Raw genomic sequence first — 17,374 nt, forward strand, 5'->3', positions numbered from 1 at the left:
ATATCCTGCCCGCCCCCCTGCAGCCCCGATCGCCCCCAGCCCCTGGCCGCACGATCGCCCCCAGCCCCACGATCGCCCCCAGCCCCGCGATCGCCCGCAGCCCCCGGCCGCACGATCGCCCCCAGCCCCCGGCCGCGCGATCGCCCCCAGCCCCCGGCCGCACGATCGCCTGCAGCCCCCGGCCGCACGATCGCCCCCAGCCCCGGCCGCACGATCGCCCCCGGCCGCACGATCGCCCCCACCCCCGCAGCCCCCGGCCGCACGATCGCCCCCAGCCCCCGGCCGCACGATCGCCTGCAGCCCCGCAGCCCCCGGACGCATGATCGCCCGCAGCCCCCGGCCGCATGATCGCCCGCAGCCCCCAGCCCCCGACTGCACGATCGCCCGCTGGGGGCGATCGTGCGGCCGGGGGCTGCGGGGCTGCGGGCGATCGTGCGGCCGGGGGCTGCGGGCGATCATGCGTCCGGGGGCTGCGGGGCTGGGGGCGATCATGCGGTCGGGGGCTGCAGGGCTGGGGGCGATCGTGCGGCCGGGGGCTGCGGGGCTGGGGGCGATCGTGCGGCCGGGGGCGATATACATTACCTGATCCCGGCTCCTGCTTGCTTCAGCGGCTCCCGGCACGTTCCGCCTGGCCAATCAGTGCGCTGCCCCGCCGCAGCGCACTGATTGGCCGGGCGGGCCGTGCAGACACCGGGAGCCCCGAAGCAAGCAGGAACGGGGACCGGGTAATGTATAATGTCCGGCGGCCGGGGGGTTAATGGGGTGGGCTGCAGACAAAAAGGGTAGACTGAGCAATAGTTTTTATATTTGCATGGACTTCTACCACAGATGGTGAGGCCCCAGCTTCCCCTTGGTCAGTCTGGTAAGGCCCAGGCATCATTTTGTCTGTTGGAAGAGGCTCCAGTAGAAAAAGTTTGAGAAGCACTGATTTAGAGATTTTACAATACCCGTTTAGGTTACAAACCCACTTGCCGGATCTGCAGCGAGTCTCCTTGCTGCGTTTTTGCAGGGAGACTCGCTGCAGATCCCGGCCCTACACTTTCAATAGCAGAGAAACTCGCAGCAGGGATATACATCCCTGCTGCGATTTTGTCTGCAGCCCGCCCCATTAACCCCCCGGCCGCCGGACATTATACATTACCCGGTCCCCGTTCCTGCTTGCTTCGGGGCTCCCGGTGTCTTCACGGCCTGCCCGGCCAATCAGTGCGCTGCGGTGGGGCAGCGCACTGATTGGCCGGGCGGAACGTTTTGGGAGCCGCTGAAGCAAGCAGGAGGCGGGATCAGGTAATGTATATCCTGCCCGCCCCCCTGCAGCCCCGATCGCCCCCAGCCCCCAGCCGCACGATCGCCCCCAGCCCCGCAGCCCCCGGCCGCACGATCGCCCCCGGCCGCACGATCGCCCCCAGCCCCGCAGCCCCCGGCCGCACGATTGCCCCCAGCCCCGCAGCCCCCGGCCGCATGATCGCCCCCAGCCCCCGGCCGCACGATCGCCTGCAGCCCCCGGCCGCATGATCGCCCGCAGCCCCCGGCTGCACGATCGCCCGCTGGGGGCGATCGTGCGGTCGGGGGCTGCAGGGCTGCAGGCGATCGTGCGGCCGGGGCTGGGGGCGATCGTGCGGCCGGGGGCTGGGGGCGATATACATTACCTGATCCCGGCTCCTGCTTGCTTCAGCGGCTCCCGGCACGTTCCGCCCGGCCAATCAGTGCGCTGCCCCGCCGGCCGGGCGGGCCGTGAAGACACCGGGAGCCCCGAAGCAAGCAGGAACGGGGACCGGGTAATGTATAATGTCCGGCGGCCAGGGGGTTAATGGGGCGGGCTGCAGACAAAATCGCAGCAGGGATGTACATCCCTGCTGCGAGTTTCTCTGCTATTGAAAGTATAGGGCCGGGATCTGCAGCGAGTCTCCCTGCAAAAACGCAGCAAGGAGACTCGCTGCAGATCCGGCAAGTGGGTTTGTAACCTTATACTGTAATACCAGCTCAGTGTGAGATCATGTATATGACAATCACCTGTTACTAATACTTGATCACATGTGCACCCCACACTATCATTGTTTTTATACAATTTTAGGGATAATCATGAATAAAGCTCAAATCCAAACATGGTGTAAAGTAGAACTGGCTCAGTTGCCCCTAGCAACCAATCAGGTTCCACCTTCACAGACTCTTTGGAAAATGAAAGGTGGAATCTGATTGGTTGCTAGGGGCGAGTGAGCCAGTTTCACTTACACCATGTCAGTTACACCATGTCTGATAAATGTCCCTTGTGTCTATTTTTTGGGGGGTGTGCAGTTAATATGTGTTCCTTGATAAGTGTAGGTGTATTCATGATTTGCTTTTTATGGAAATGAGGTCGCTTGATGCACATGGAGATGGGCAGTGATGCAAGCCTTCGCTGTTATCTCTGTCCCAGCTTACTTTTCCAGCGTGTATGAGTCCTACTGCGCATGCTTGTACCCTACTCTAATGTTTGAAAATAAACCCCTGGCTGTATCAAGATCAGGCTGCATAGCCAGGCCGGACATGAAAAGGAACGCAGGACAGAAATAACAGAGAAGGATCACATCACCTGGGTGGAGGACATATCGGTGCACTGGGGTCCTGGGCCTGTCTCCAGTGCACCCAGCGACCTTGTTTCTATATTTGCAAAACTGCAAAGATCGTGGAAACCAGGCAGATGATTTGGGAAAGGACCACACCAGCAGAATCAGCACAACAGGGCCCATTAGGTCATATAAAAAGCATGTTATGCATATTGAACTGGTACGTTCACTTGAAAGTAAAAGTAGTTGTAGCACCTAAGGGCATGTACTAGCCCCAGTGTGGACCACCTCTTTTTGCATGTAGTGTAATCCCCATCACCTGCAAAGCAACACAGATCTGTTTTTGATCTTTGCTAATGTGACAGGATCTGAAAAAATGTTGAGGTAATATGTAATTGTGTTTCCTTTTTTTTTATTTTTCAGAGCAAACTTTATATGGACGGTTTTAGAAGTCTTAAAGAAGGAGAGACAGTTGAATTCACATTTAAGAAATCTTCCAAAGGCCTTGAGTCATTACGGGTAACCGGCCCAGGAGGGAATCCCTGCATAGGAAGTGAAAGAAGACCCAAGGGAAAGATGATTCAGAAACGAAAACCAAAAGGCGATAGGTATGAGAATTTACTATCAGATGACATCTTGGCAACAATCTGACCTGATGTGGTTTTATATCATATGAATAAATAAAGGTCAGCTACAGTCTCCTTTACATGTATGATATTAGATTGAGTAGTAATTTTTTTTTTTAATCTTAATGTGCATACTCGTTTGTAGACAGAATTTTAAACTTAACCTCATGTGCATCCTTGTTTTTAGTTGTCTCCTCACTTATGAAAGCCATTAAAGGAATTAGGTCCCATAAAGTAAGGTGTCATATTTTTCTACTGCAGATTTTTACAAGTGCGCAAAGTTACAACCATATAGATCCTTATCAAGGATACAATAGGATAAGGGAATTTGCAGGTTTAATTATAAAATTACAAAGGACAAGACCAGTCAGTGAGTGGGGGTGGGTATGTATCAGATCTGTCTAGAGGAAAAGAAAAGATGTGGCAAAAATCAAGCAATATGACCGTATTGGTTAAATACAATAAATTCTGTCCCTATTCAAGATACGTATGAGCACGGTGTCAGAAAGAAAAAAAAGTGCCTGTGAGATAACTACCTGGGGATCGAGAGTTTTAGAAGAGTCAGCAGAGGAACATCTTACTGTTGGTGCAGTTTTTACATCTTACCGTCGGTGCAGTTTTGATGCCCTAATTTGAGGCTTTTGTATACACAATTGCTGGCTTTTTAGGTAATAAGGGAGCTAACATCTCATTACAAAAAGGTGGCCAATTCTTTTGAAAAATGTTTTCTACTTTCCTTTTTGCTGTTGCAATCTCTATATATGTGGATTCCCCATCCATACAGATTTTTCTATGTCTTATTGTTAAATTTTGTTAAAGGGAACCTCCTTGAGGGAGAGTAAATTGAGAGTGATTTGGTCTCAGTACCTTACCGCTGCGAGGAACAGCATCAGCAGTCTTTGGCAGGGCAGAAATTTAAAATTCTTTGTTTTTAACTGTTCGACGCCTGTCACTAGGCATTGGGTCGGAGCCACATCGGCATGTTATCACGCTGCCTCCGCCCTTTTCCCAGCCACTCTTGGTTAATTAGATGCCTGAGCTGGGCTTTGCAATAAGTTTCCAGCGCTTAGACTGTAAATCAAGCATGAATGGCTGGGAAGAGGGCAGAATCAGCGTGACTACATGTCACTGCAGCTCCACCCTTATGCCCAGTTACTGGGCGCCAGGATGGACTTTTAGAGATCAAAATTTTGAAATTTCCACCCGGCCAGCGACAGCAGGGCACGGTGTAGGAGAGTTGTGCCCAGCAACTGTTAAGTACTGGGGCCAACTTTCTCTCCCTCAGGGAGTTGATTTGTTCCCTTGAAAGAGTCACTGTCGTTTTTTTTTTGTTTTTGTTTTTGTCGCAGAAATCAATAGTCCAGGTGATTTTAAGAAACTTTGTAATTGGGTTTATTAGGCAAATATGCTATATCTGCATTCAAAAAGACTTTTCACAGGTTCCCCCCCTCCCTCCTCTTTTCCTTTCACTGCAAAATATCAGGAAATTGTGACTTGTTGCATCAGACACAACCCTGTCTGTTCTATAGAGGGGGAAGGAGGAAGATGAGTCGGCAGAAGAGAGCAGAGAACAAATGATTGCACAGCCAAGAGCTCCATGAAAGCCGTATTGAGAGGTCAGAGAGGTCAGCCGGTGATATAGCTGTAAATTAACTCTTAGTTGTCCTGTTTTGGTGCCTCATTTCCCTCCACCCCTCCCCTCTTCATACACAATGATGAAGACCGGGGGGAGAGCTTCAAACTGCTTTTTCATGATAAAAATGCATTTTTCGGCTAATAAACCCAATTACAAAATTTCTTAAAATCGCCTGGACTATTGATTTCTGCAAAGAAAATGTAAACGACGACAGTGACACTTTAAAGGATTGCTGTATTGTGGGTTCTCACTATTTCTTTATATTAAATTGTTCTGCTAGTTATTGTGCTTTTCTAATGAACTGGTCTTTCAATATACAATTACGCTCAAGTCTTTTAAATTGGCTTGTAGGGCTGTTTAAAAGTCATCTGGGAAAATGTGAGCTGGAAAATAAGATTTTTTTATTTTTTTTTCAGTGTTTTTTATCCAGAAATTCAATACTTTTACTTGCTGTCATGTTAAAGGGAACCAGTCAGATTGTGCTGATACGGTTCCCTCCAGCACGGCTGCAGCAGTAGTTTTAGTAAGCAGAAAAAGCAGTTTTATTGTGTCACAGGAGGCAGAGAGAGGGGCGGCAAATAGTCATCTGGGCGGGGAGTCATCCGTGACTAGTCACAGCTCTCTGCCCATTACAGTGTAGTGTGGGGATTGACAGGCGGAAAGACCCATTTTTGGCTGGGAAGAGAGACCCATTGGTGGTCTCTCTGCCTGTTGATCACCCCTGCACTGTGTGGTGACTAGTCAAGGGCGGCTCCCCACCCAGATGACTAGTTGCCACCTCTCTGCCTGCCTCGTGTGGCAGATTAAAACTTTCTGCTTACTAAAGATACTGCTGCAGCTGCGTCCGGTACGTGCCGCGAGCTGCACAGTAGTTCTAGGTACTGGGGGGAACCATATCGTATTGATTGGTTCCTTTCAACTTTAAATTGACTTTGTTGATATTGGGGTGAGAGATAAATTGTTCAAACTTTAAAGCTAGAGCCATTCCAAATTAAGATTGTCATCTACAGTATGTGCATTTTTTCAAAAAAAGTTAATTTTTACCAAATCTGTGTGAAATCATAGAATCTTCCCAATGGACCATAAAGAGATTTGCATAACTAAATGCAAATCTGGTGCCCATGTCTGTGCCAGCAGTTTGACAGTTAAAATCTCCCTCAAAATAAAAATACTTGTGAGACAGGATGAAGAAGATGGACTGTAGTGTAAAAACTATTTGGTGTGTAGTAAATGCCCTATTACACACACAGATTTATCTGACAGATCCTTGAAGCCAAATCCAGGAATAGATTAATGACCTGTTCTCTGCTTTGGCTTCAATGATCTGTCAGATAAATCTGTGTGTGTAATAGGGCCTTAACTTAGAGCCCCAATTCCCATATTGTGTGATAACCGTATAGATGGGTTGAACATAGAGTGTGGCCATGATGTAATCTAACGGCCACAGAAATCTTTCTATTTCTTTCACGACTTGGGTTGTACCTTTCAAATACAAATTGTTTATACCAGAGGTTGTAATATTTTATCTGTATATTGAGAAAGATTTGGAATAAGTAAACATGTGCCTGATGTGATTGGTGACCTGGCAGGTTATTGGGATCTTTGTGAATCTTGGGGATACAGTAGACAACTTCAAGTATTCAATAAACTGGCACTCTCTTGTATTGAGAATATTACTTTCCATTGATCTTCCAGGTCTTGTTTTAATTTGGTATATGTAATGGTATCTTGAAATTGTTTATAATATTTAGCATTATATTTAGCAATATCTAGAACCTTTGTCCTTATTGACTGGATGTATTTGGTGTCTTCTATCTATAATCAACTGTATGAGGACGATAGATTGTATTTTTTTAAAAATCTCCAAATTTACTTTTAGTTGCTTGATCAATGTTCTGACTTTATATTTAGAATTGTCTTTTTAGAATAAATTTACAGTTTATCTGTTTGTTTTGTTCTACCAATGTTTTTAACCCTTTAAGGACCAGGCCCAAAATGACCCAGTGGACCGCGCAAATTTTGATCTTTGCGCTTTCGTTTTTCCCTCCTCCTCTTCTAAGAGCTCTAGCACTTTCATTTTTCTATCTACAAGGCCATGTAATGACTTGTTTGTTACAGAAATAGTTGTACTTTGTAATGGCGTCTTTCATTTTACCATAACATGTATGATGGAACCCCAAAAATATTATTTATGAAGATATAAATAGGTGAAATCGTAAAAAGAATGCAATATGGTAACCTTTGGGGGGTTCCTGTGTCTACGTAATGCACTATATGGTGAAAGTGACATTATACTGTTATCCTATAGATCAGCCCGAACACAACCATATGCAGGTTTATACAGATTCTCTAATGTTATATATATTTTTTTAATGAAATCCTTTTTTTTGGCAATTAAATATTAATAAAATGGGCCTATTGTGACGCTTATAACAGTTTTATTTTTTCACCTACGGGGCTGTATGTGGTGTCATTTTTTCTGCCATGATCTCTAGTTTTTATTAAAGGGGTAGTGCGGCGCAAAATTTTTTTTCACAGAATAACACACATTACAAAGTTATACAACTTTGTAATGTATGTTATGTCTGTGAATCGCCCCCTTCCCCGTGTCCCACCACTCCCGCCCGTGTACCCGGAAGTGTGGTGCATTATACATTACCTTATCCGTGTCGAGCCCGTCCGCCATCTTGTGCCAAACGTCATCTTCGGACCGCCGAATCGCTGCCGCCATCCCCCCTCCACCGCGTCATAACTGCGCTCAGCCGCGATTGGCTGAGCACAGTTATGCTCAGCCAATCGCGGCTGAGCGGCTGATGACGCTTACACTTAAACGCCGTGGCCGCACCGCCATCGCGGCGTTTAAGGAGTTAATGGCACGCTGCAGCGCGACCTCTGCAGTGTGTCATTAACGGTGAGGTGCCGGCTGCTGATTGCAGCCGGCCCCACCTGCTATGAAGCGCGCTCCGCTCCGGAGCGCGCTTCATAGCTCAGGACGTACCGGTACGTCCAGGGTCGTCTGGGGACAGACTTCCAGGCAGTACCAGTACGTCCTAGGTCGTCTAGGGGTTGAAAGCTGTTATATCTAGTCCATCTTAAAGGGCTACTCCGGGGTGGGGTTATTTTTATTGTATGGCCGGGGAAGGGGTGGATATAGAGGACTCCGGTCACGTACCTAACCGCTTTCATCGGCGGGTCCCAGATTGCGCCGCCCCGTTCTCCTGTTCCACTGCCGCTTCCTGGTGTGAGCTGCAGCTTGAGACGTGACGTCTCAAGGCAGCTCAGCTATCCAGCGGTCGCAGGGGGGTCCCACCTCAGCCGCTAAATGGCTGAGCTGCCTTGAGACACTAAAAATAACCCCCGCCCGGAGTACCTCTTTAAGTTTTGGGGTGATTCAGATTGCAAGAAACAGTTAGTATGTATACTGTCTGACACAGTGGAAGGATGTGGATAGGGTATTGGTTGAGACTGGTTTGTGGCAGGGCCCTGTCCTAAAAACAATTGGGTTCTACAGCAAGTGTTATATAATGATTGGAAGTGGTAATAGTGATCAGTTTTGGTTTCTTGTGCATGTGGAAGATGGGTAGTGTTTTGTTTGTTCTTGTCTTCTTGCAGTCTTTGTTTCCTAGCCTTTCTTTGCGTGATTTTTTGTTCCAACTGGTCTAGTTTTTTCATGCGCTGTCCTGCCATTTAAAAAAATTCCTAATTGATTGGGCGATTTACCATCCTAATTTTAATACTATTGATATTTGTATCAAGATGTGTTTGTATTTGGTGTCTTCTATCTCTAATCAACTGTATAAGAACAATAGATTGTATTAAAAAAAAATAGTTCAATTTATTTAAACATTTATTATTGATTAAATCATTGGCAAGGTATTTGTAAAGTTTTAATTGTTTAGTTATAAACTTCATTTCTTTGTAGCACTGTAAACCTTTTATCTACCACTGCTGTTGCAGTCTTTCAGGCAACAGTGTTTCTAAATCTCTGAATAAGTGAGAGAAAGTTATATTGCTATTTTTGTTTTCTACTTGAGATACATTATCAGAAGAATTAAAATCATCTATTTTTTGGGTTTTTTTTCTGTTCTAAGTGGGACCAAATATTTATTTTAGTTTGAGCAGGTATTCAAATATTGGGTGTATTAAAATGGTATATATAAAAAATAGAAAATGTAAGTTCTTCTGCTCTGTGTGTAGATGTCTACCAATGTATAAGACTTCTCTAGAGAATAAAACTTGGACCCGCAAATTTATACATGGTTCGACACACTGTATAAAAGTTAACCTTTATTAATAAATATACAAAAATTTGTGTTTGAAATTAACCCCTTCACGTCAGCCATATGCCTACATACCCTGTGCAGCAGAAACATATATAAATGTGACTGATCACTCGTACCAGCAGGCGGGGGTAAGCCACTTACCTCTGTCCCCTATGGACTTATATATGCAATACAAAATGTGTTAAAAAAAAGTTTTAAAACATATTTAAATAAAACACTAATATAAATGCCCCAATAAAGATTTATTACCCCCTTTCCCATTATACAAATAAAAATATAAAAAAAAAACAACATATTAATATTATAGCGTGCGGAATTGTCCGATCTTCTACTACACTTAATTTTTGGTCTGTTTCATCATTTATGTATTTGGGCCCTATTACATGGAGCGGTAATCTACAGAATCGGGGCAATTTGGCAGATTATCACTTCGTCTAATAAAGACAACTATCAGCTGATGAAAACGGTCTTCGCCTTATCATGTTGTTTACATCTGCCTAAAAATCACCGGCTGGCGACTATGCATTACTACATGTAATAGTGTATAGTGGTGTGTGGATGATGGCCGATGAATATATATATATATATATATATATATATATTTATATATATATATAAAAAAAAACTTTATACATACCTGTCTACGCTTCCTGATGTTCTTCTAGCTTCTGCCTACAGCCGCTGTTGTAACTTCTGAGCCAGTGTCTGAAGTGACTGGCCATTCGGCCAATCGGCTGAGACAGGACAGTGCTGCGTCCAGTAATTGGCTAAGCGACTTGTCATTCAGAGATCGGCTTTGAAGTTCCAGCTGCAGGGAGTGGTCAGAAGATAGAACAATAATGGGAAACGCGGACAGGTATGTATAAAGTTTTTTTGTTTTGTTTTTTAAATTCATTAGCAGTCATCCACACACCACTATAAAAGAAATTAAAAATAATAAAGTTTATTATTTTTACATTTAAAGGATACATGAAAATTCATTATAATGCTAAGGAAATGTGCTGGTGCATGCCCAGTGTTTTGATAAAACATACATCTATCAAGTCCCTCACTTTATGTAAATCACCCTGAGAGTAGTAATCTGGGCATCTTCAAGAAGTCACGGTCCCTTGGGCGTTCCAGCGCTGTAATCGTGCCTTCTCTAGGCGTGATTGAAAGCGCTGTCGTTATTACGTCACATGGAGACGGGTGGCGCTCCGATGTCTTCGTCACACCGGACATAGGCAGTATAGCATGGATAGGAGGCTGCTGTAGTGCGCATGTCCGGCATGAGGAAGACATCGGAGCGTCGCCCGTCCTTGTGTGACATAATAACATGACAGCTCTTTCAATCACGCCTAAGGGGGCATGATTACAGCTCTGAAACGCCCTAGGGACCATGACTACTTGAAGATGAGAAGATGCCCAGATGACTTCCTGTGTGATTTACATACAGCGCGGGACTTGTTTTCTCAAAACACTGAGCAGGGACAGGGGCTTCAGAAATATGTTTAGGAAGTGTGCTGGGTCAGGTACCAGCAAATTTTCAGGCAAGGGCTGCATGGACATCGCTAACAATCTATATATACAGCCCTTGCTGCACGATTATAGAGCCCTGTAATAATCTCAGTAAGCCAGTGGCGATCTAGCAGATTGGCACTTGCTTATTCGGAATATCTGGCCTTGTAATACGACCCTTTGTCAGCACTAGCAAGCATCCACTCATTCTACCTGCCCATTGTCTGTTTTCCATGGTGCTAGTCTGTCTCGGAGACAAGTCAAAAGTTTTGATCTGTCAGGGTATGGTTGTTCAGATCTTCACTAGTAGCTTGAAAAAGCCAGGAGATGTGCTCAGCCGAGTGATTTTCTCCCTGTCTCGCTATAAGAGACTTAAGGGCCTATTCCACGGGTCTTTAAGAGGAGCAAGCGAGCGCTCTCAGCGCTTGTTTGCTCCTTGTTCCCCGCTCGCTGCCGCCGCTATTCGTCGTGGCAGCAGCGAGCGGGTGAGTGCTGGAGGGGGCGGCAAGGAGCTGCGGGGGGCTGCCCGGGTGATCGCTGATCGCCCAGGCAGCCCATAGGATATAGCAGCGTCTGCTGCCGACGCTCCTATTCAACGGAGCGACGGCAGCAGATTGCTGCTATATCAGTCGCTTGTTTTTCAACATGTTGAAAAACAAGCGACTGCAACGATCAGCCGACATGAACGATGTCGGCTGATCGTTGCACTCTATTCCACGGGATGATTATCGTCCGTAGCGATAATCGTTTTGAAGTAACATTGACAAATTGCTTCATGTGAGAGATTAAATAAATCTTTGCACAATATCATTTGCCAAATTGTTTGATGTGGTGAGCTAAATTTTCTCCTGGAAGCATCCAGAGAGCTTTAATGCCTTTTATATGCTGTTTACATACAGAGTCTCGTATTAATGGCATTAGGTGATTCAATATTTAGTAATAATTGTGGGATTTTCCCAAACTTTGAACAGAGCTACATTCAACAAAAAACATGCTTAATACCATAGTTATGTGTGTAGTTTGCAATGCATCATTTGTTGGCTTTTACAAATTCACATAGTCTTTTAGATATATATATTTTTTTAGAGCTGGCTTGGACATATGAATCCGAAAGCGAGCATTTTCTCTTCTTTCCGTTATTCTGTGTATTATCTACTGAAATTTTTAGTGCAGCATCTCCAAAAGATTCGATAATGTAAAGGTTGCTTGGCAACCAGAAAATGCGGGTCCTGCGTGATCTGCAGTGTCAGGTAAAGCTTTTCAGTCTTCAACACTTGTGTTGCTAAGTAACGTGAGGTAATCACAAGGCCCTCATAAAATGGATGCTATTAAAAATGAACAAGACCCTGAACAACACGGCCACCAACACCAATGTGTGTGTGTAATTGTATGGACGGTACAAATAGTATCATTTCTTAAAATTTTATACTTTTTACCTTTAGTGAAAAGGATGCTTTTTAAATGCAATTCCTTTGAATCTTACATAGACTGTAAATCTATCATAGCAAGGTTTCTCAACCTAGACTAGACAGTCTAGTCTAGTCTAGTCTGCTTCATACACTGCAGATGACAGCTGTCCATAAATGACACCCGATGGCAGTCATATATCTATTTAAAGTGACACTGTCACCCCCTTTGTGCATTCTGACATCTCTACACAGGTGTAAAGGGTTTTCATTCCTTATTTTATATCATACGTCATGGTACTTGTTCAAGTAAAAAGTAATCTTTTATCAACTGCAGATTATGTTAAGTGGGCGGGGCATTGCAGCATTAGTGCCACTTAGCCCCTCGCACAATTGCACCGTTGGCCCCGCCCCCTCACCAGCCATTGGAACAGGCTGGCCTAAAGGTCTAGGCCCCACCCCCTCTAGGTCGGCCCACCAATGGCCGCCAAGGGGCAGGACCAACGGTGGTGTTGTGGGTGGGGCTAAGTGGTGCTAATGTCGTGAGGCCCCGCCCACTTAACACAATCTGCAGTTCATAAAAGATCACTTTTTACTTGAACAAGCACCATGACGTATGATATAAAATAAGGCGTGAAAACTGCTAAATTTACCCTTTACATCTGTGTAGAGATGTCAGAATGCACAAAAGGGGGTGGCAGTGTCACTTTAAATGCCACTGTCAGAGCTGACAGCTGCATTTAAATATTCCAGTCGCACGTCATTGGTGTAGGGGTCGGATCAACCTCCTTCTGAAGGCCGCAATGGCTTCCGTGATATGCTTTGAGCAGAGCACAGGTAAGTTAGTTTAGTATATTGCAATAGCAATACATTGAATTAAATAAGCAATTGAATGACTGTATATAACAGCCTCCTGGGGGAGCTTTAAATAGTGTTAAAATAAATAAAATTAAAGAAATTCAAATAACCCTCCATTTTCTTATTTTTAAATGGAAATAAATAAATAAAAACATTTGTATTGTTGCATGAGGAATTATTTGGACTAAAATGTTGTTAATGCTGTACGGTAAGCAAAAAAAATATACACGAAAATCACATCAAAAGTCAACAAAAAGCATTAAAAAATTCCCATCTATCCAAAATGGTACTGAAAAAAACTACAAATTGCCTGTCGTTATAAAAAAACTACCTGTCGTTATAAAAAACTTTCGACATGTCATAGAGACATGTCAAAAGTTTTCATTGGTATGGGTTTGAGTGTTCAGACCCGTACCAATTGGAAGAAGGCGCGGGGAGAAGACGTGCTGCAGTGCTTCCACTAAAAAAAAAAAAAAAAAAAAGTCGGGCTTGGGCTCCTATGGAGTATAGTTGTAACTTCACTGCCCCACATAATACAGATAACTGGTTGGTTTTGCCATAATGTGCATTTTGTAAAAACGTAAAAAGTTTCTCTATAATAAAGGGGGTGCCGTAGTTTAGAGTAGGGGGTGCCTTACATTCGGGGGGATGCCTTACTTTAGGTTAGAGGGTAGAGTAGGTTGGGTGTCTTATTTTAGGAGGTCGTCTTATTTTTTGGGGAAACACAGTACCAGCAGGTTAGACAAATCTAACCTGCTGATAGCCCCCTATTACAAAGAAGAGGCTGAAAATGAAGGAATTTCTCTTACCTTCATCCTCAGCGCCACTCCTGTGCACTTAGTCGATTACTCCTTGAACCAGTAAGACTGATAGGGGCACTGGGGCCCTTCTAATGATAATCAATGGAGCGGACCGGATCGCCGCTATGGGGGCGGGGCAGTGCTCCTAACGCTCTTATCAGACCAAGGAGTAATCGACTAAGTGTACAGGAACAACGCAGAGGATGAAGATAAGAGAGACATGCTATGATCCTCGGCATCCCCTGCACAATAGAGGGCTATCAGGTTAGATTCCTCTAACCTGATGATAGTTCTCCTTCAAAGGGGGTTTCTGACTTTTATATTTTGACAATTAACTTGCCCTGCCTACTACTTGTTATCTCTGAGTATTGTTAACAATTCAGGCACTTTTTTTTTTTCGTTTAGTGGGTTGGTCACGTGACACAGTGACGTCACTGATGCAGCGCCCAGCTTCTACAGTGGTTTAAAACAGTTAACAGCAGGTGCATATTCATATTGAGCCTTCTGTTATCTGCCCCTTCGAGCCTTATCAGTGCAGGTGCCCTGAAGCTGCTCTGGGAATAAACACTGGAGTGCAAGTCAGAAGAGAGAGCGCAGCCATCTGTAGTATTATCATGCCCCGTGATCACCATGCCAGGAACGTGGTTGAGGAAGTTCGGGGGAAGGGTTAAGCATCGGGCTGTATATGTAACGTTAATGGTGGTCTTTGCAGTGACAGGGATGGCTGGGCGGCATTAGATAACAGCAAGTACTTATAGAGAGCCTGCTGTCATCTTCCTTCAAAAAGCAGCCTCAGCCAGGATCCCTTTGATGGCGCCTGTTCCATCCTCTTTAGCTTCAGAGAAGCCCTCTCTGTATAGGATTATTTAGTTCCATATCCAGGGTTTCTGTCTTTAGCGCCCTGTACAGACAACTCCATTGGTGTAAAGTTCCATGTACAGGGCAGGTCTTTTAAACTGCTGTAAATGCCGGGCACTGGTTTGGTGACATCACTGTCTCACATGACCAACCCACGAAACTCAAAAAATGGATTGAATTGCTAATGTAACCTAATTACCAATAATAAGTGCTAGGCAGGGCAGGTTAATTTCCTAAATATAAAAATAAGTCAGAAAACCCCAAATTATACCACCACATAATTACTAATGCCACCACTTACTGATTAATTCCACCACTGCTACTGAAAAAATCCACTGTACAAAGACCAATATCACCTCATACAGTGACCATATAGAGGTTGATTAAATTGCAGTTATATCCAGTGACTCGTCAGTAGTGCCTTCTCTGAGTGAATCACAGGGAGGCATCTTTTCTAATTGAGTCACAGGGGGAGTCTTCTCTGAGTGAATCGTGGGTGATGTAGATTTACTCTTGTGCTTTCTCCTCCCTTTGGTCTGGAAGACTTCTCCCAGCCATGACTCGTCTCTGCAGAATCCCCCTACTTTCACACCATTCTGAGCTCATTTCAACCTTCACATGTGTATTGGCTCCTCTGTGCCGTCATATAGTTGGTAAGCCCAACTCTGTCCCCCTATTTCATATTAGGCTCTATTTATGCCCCAATATAGTATTATGTCCCTTTGTACAACTCCCCAATAATATCAGGCCTCTCTGTGCAGCTTCCATACAGTATAAGGTCCTCTGTGTATCCCCTATAGTAAAAGGCCCCCTCTGTGCAACATCTATATAGCCCTTCTGTGCATCCCACATATAGTAGATGAATAGAGTAGATGATATAGTAGAGGCCAATTTTACATTGCTAGATGAACTAGCAGCATCACAGATCAGTGTGATTACAGTATTTCAGGTCATTTCACCCATGGTCAGTCCATATTACACTTCGGTGATACTGGTTTAATAGTGCATCAAAAAACGTCTTTTACTACTTTCAGTGTATAGAGTAAAATGTTGTTACGCCCTTATACCACAGAACAACACGAAAACCTTCCCAGACGCTCATTGTATTTGGGTATCAAATTTGTGGGCCAAACTCTTAAGGCTTTTGTATGCCTGTACAGGACAGGCTACAATAATGGATGATAATCTAGAACAAGAGTTAGCAAGAGCTGTATACCTCCAGCAAGGTCAGGATCCCAGGATTCATATGGATACCTTTCCAGATACCCAATGTACCGAAGTGCCAAATCTGGAGTTAAATGGTCCAGGCGTTCATATACCTAATAAGATTAGGCTATGATGATGGCTTATAATGGGGAACAATGGTATAACTTTCTGTATACAATCCAGCGAGGTCAGGACTTTTACTAAATCCTTCCCTTTTTTGTTTTTGTTTTAAATAGGTTGCTTTAATAAAGTTACAGTATATGGCTGCGTTCACACTACGTATATTTCAGTCAGCATTGTGGTCCTCATATTGCAACCAAAACCAGGAGTGGATTAAAAACACAGAAAGGCTCTGTCCACACAATGTTGTAATTGAGTGGATGGCCGCCATATAACAGTAAATAACTGCCATTATTTTAATATAACAGCCGTTGTTTTAAAATAACAGCAAATATTTGCCATTAAATGGCGGCCATCCACACAATTTCAACATTGTGTGAACAGAGCCTTTCTGTGTTTTCAATCCACTCCTGGTTTTGGTTGCAATATGAGGACCACAGTACTGACTGAAATATACGTAGTGTGAACCCAGCTAAAGACTGTAATTTAACAATAAAATGTGTCATTTTTTATTTATATACTATTATTTGTTGATTTGTAGCAGTAGTGGATGACACATGTTTGCTGCCATTAATATTTGTGTCAGGAACTGCAGGGCTGCCAAAGCCTCGGCCCTGCTCAGTGGACCTGATTAAGTGCTGCTGGCACAGCACCACTGATGCAGAAACCCCCTCCCCAAGTACAGTATATTCTTATGGATTAGAAAATACACTATACTAAGGGAGACTATCAGTAGGGCTCTGGTCATGGCACACATGGCAAGACAGTGGCCGTTCTGTGCCACGGCCATGTCACAGTGCGGACACTGTCTGAGATGTTCAGCCCGGCTGGGTTAACATTTCTTTTTCATTGGAATGCAGACACATTCGGGTGTGCCCACACTCCATTTAGCCATAGCAGACAATGTAAGTACGGCCAGAGCTGTACTTTACATTGTCTGCAGAGTCTATTTCGTGCAGCCAATATTCAATGAATAGCGCCCGCACAAAATAGACATGGCAGTTTTCTGTGTGACCGCATGGAATACCAGCCGTAGTGAATACAGTGTGTATACCATGGGTCACCAAACTGCGGCCCTCCAGCTGTCCAGGCATGACGGGAAATATTGTATTGCAACAGCTGGGCCGCAGTTTGGAGACCCATGGTGTTTACACTCTGGCCGGGATTCCATAGTATTTAATGTAATCTGTGATAAAACAACGGCCATTGTTGCACAACTGCAGCAATGGCCGTTGTTCAACAAAAAAAATACAGTGTGTGAACAAGGCCTTAATGAGAAAAAAAGTTTTATTTTCTTTTTGTAAATTTTGAAGCGAATGTACCACTGACAGCAGTGTGTAGATCCTGGTGACAACATGCATTTTTTAAACTACCTGGTTCCCGGGATCTGCGCCAATTTCTCTAAATGCAAAAAGGGTTGTCTGATACACCGGACGTTGACCCAGTGTACTGCTATCTTCTCCCCGGGTGACGCATGGCCATCTGAATCAAGTCTGGCTCCAGGGCTGGTTGGGGTGTCATTTTTTGAACCATGATCTCCA

At 44.7% G+C, this 17,374-nt stretch overlaps 1 protein-coding gene across 2 annotated transcripts in view; it reads left to right on the forward strand.

Moving 5' to 3' along the window:
* The window catches only part of LIN28B (lin-28 homolog B), a 79,925-nt gene that overhangs the window by 41,023 nt on the left and 21,528 nt on the right, over window positions 1–17,374 (forward strand). For both annotated transcript variants that reach the window (XM_069974780.1, XM_069974779.1), the window contains exon 3: window positions 2,967–3,151. In XM_069974780.1, the coding sequence (XP_069830881.1) occupies window positions 2,967–3,151 (185 nt within the window). The remainder of the gene's footprint in view (window positions 1–2,966; window positions 3,152–17,374) is intronic.

The sequence above is a fragment of the Dendropsophus ebraccatus genome, chromosome 6 (genome assembly GCF_027789765.1).
Source record: "Dendropsophus ebraccatus isolate aDenEbr1 chromosome 6, aDenEbr1.pat, whole genome shotgun sequence".
Lineage (NCBI taxonomy): Eukaryota > Metazoa > Chordata > Amphibia > Anura > Hylidae > Dendropsophus > Dendropsophus ebraccatus.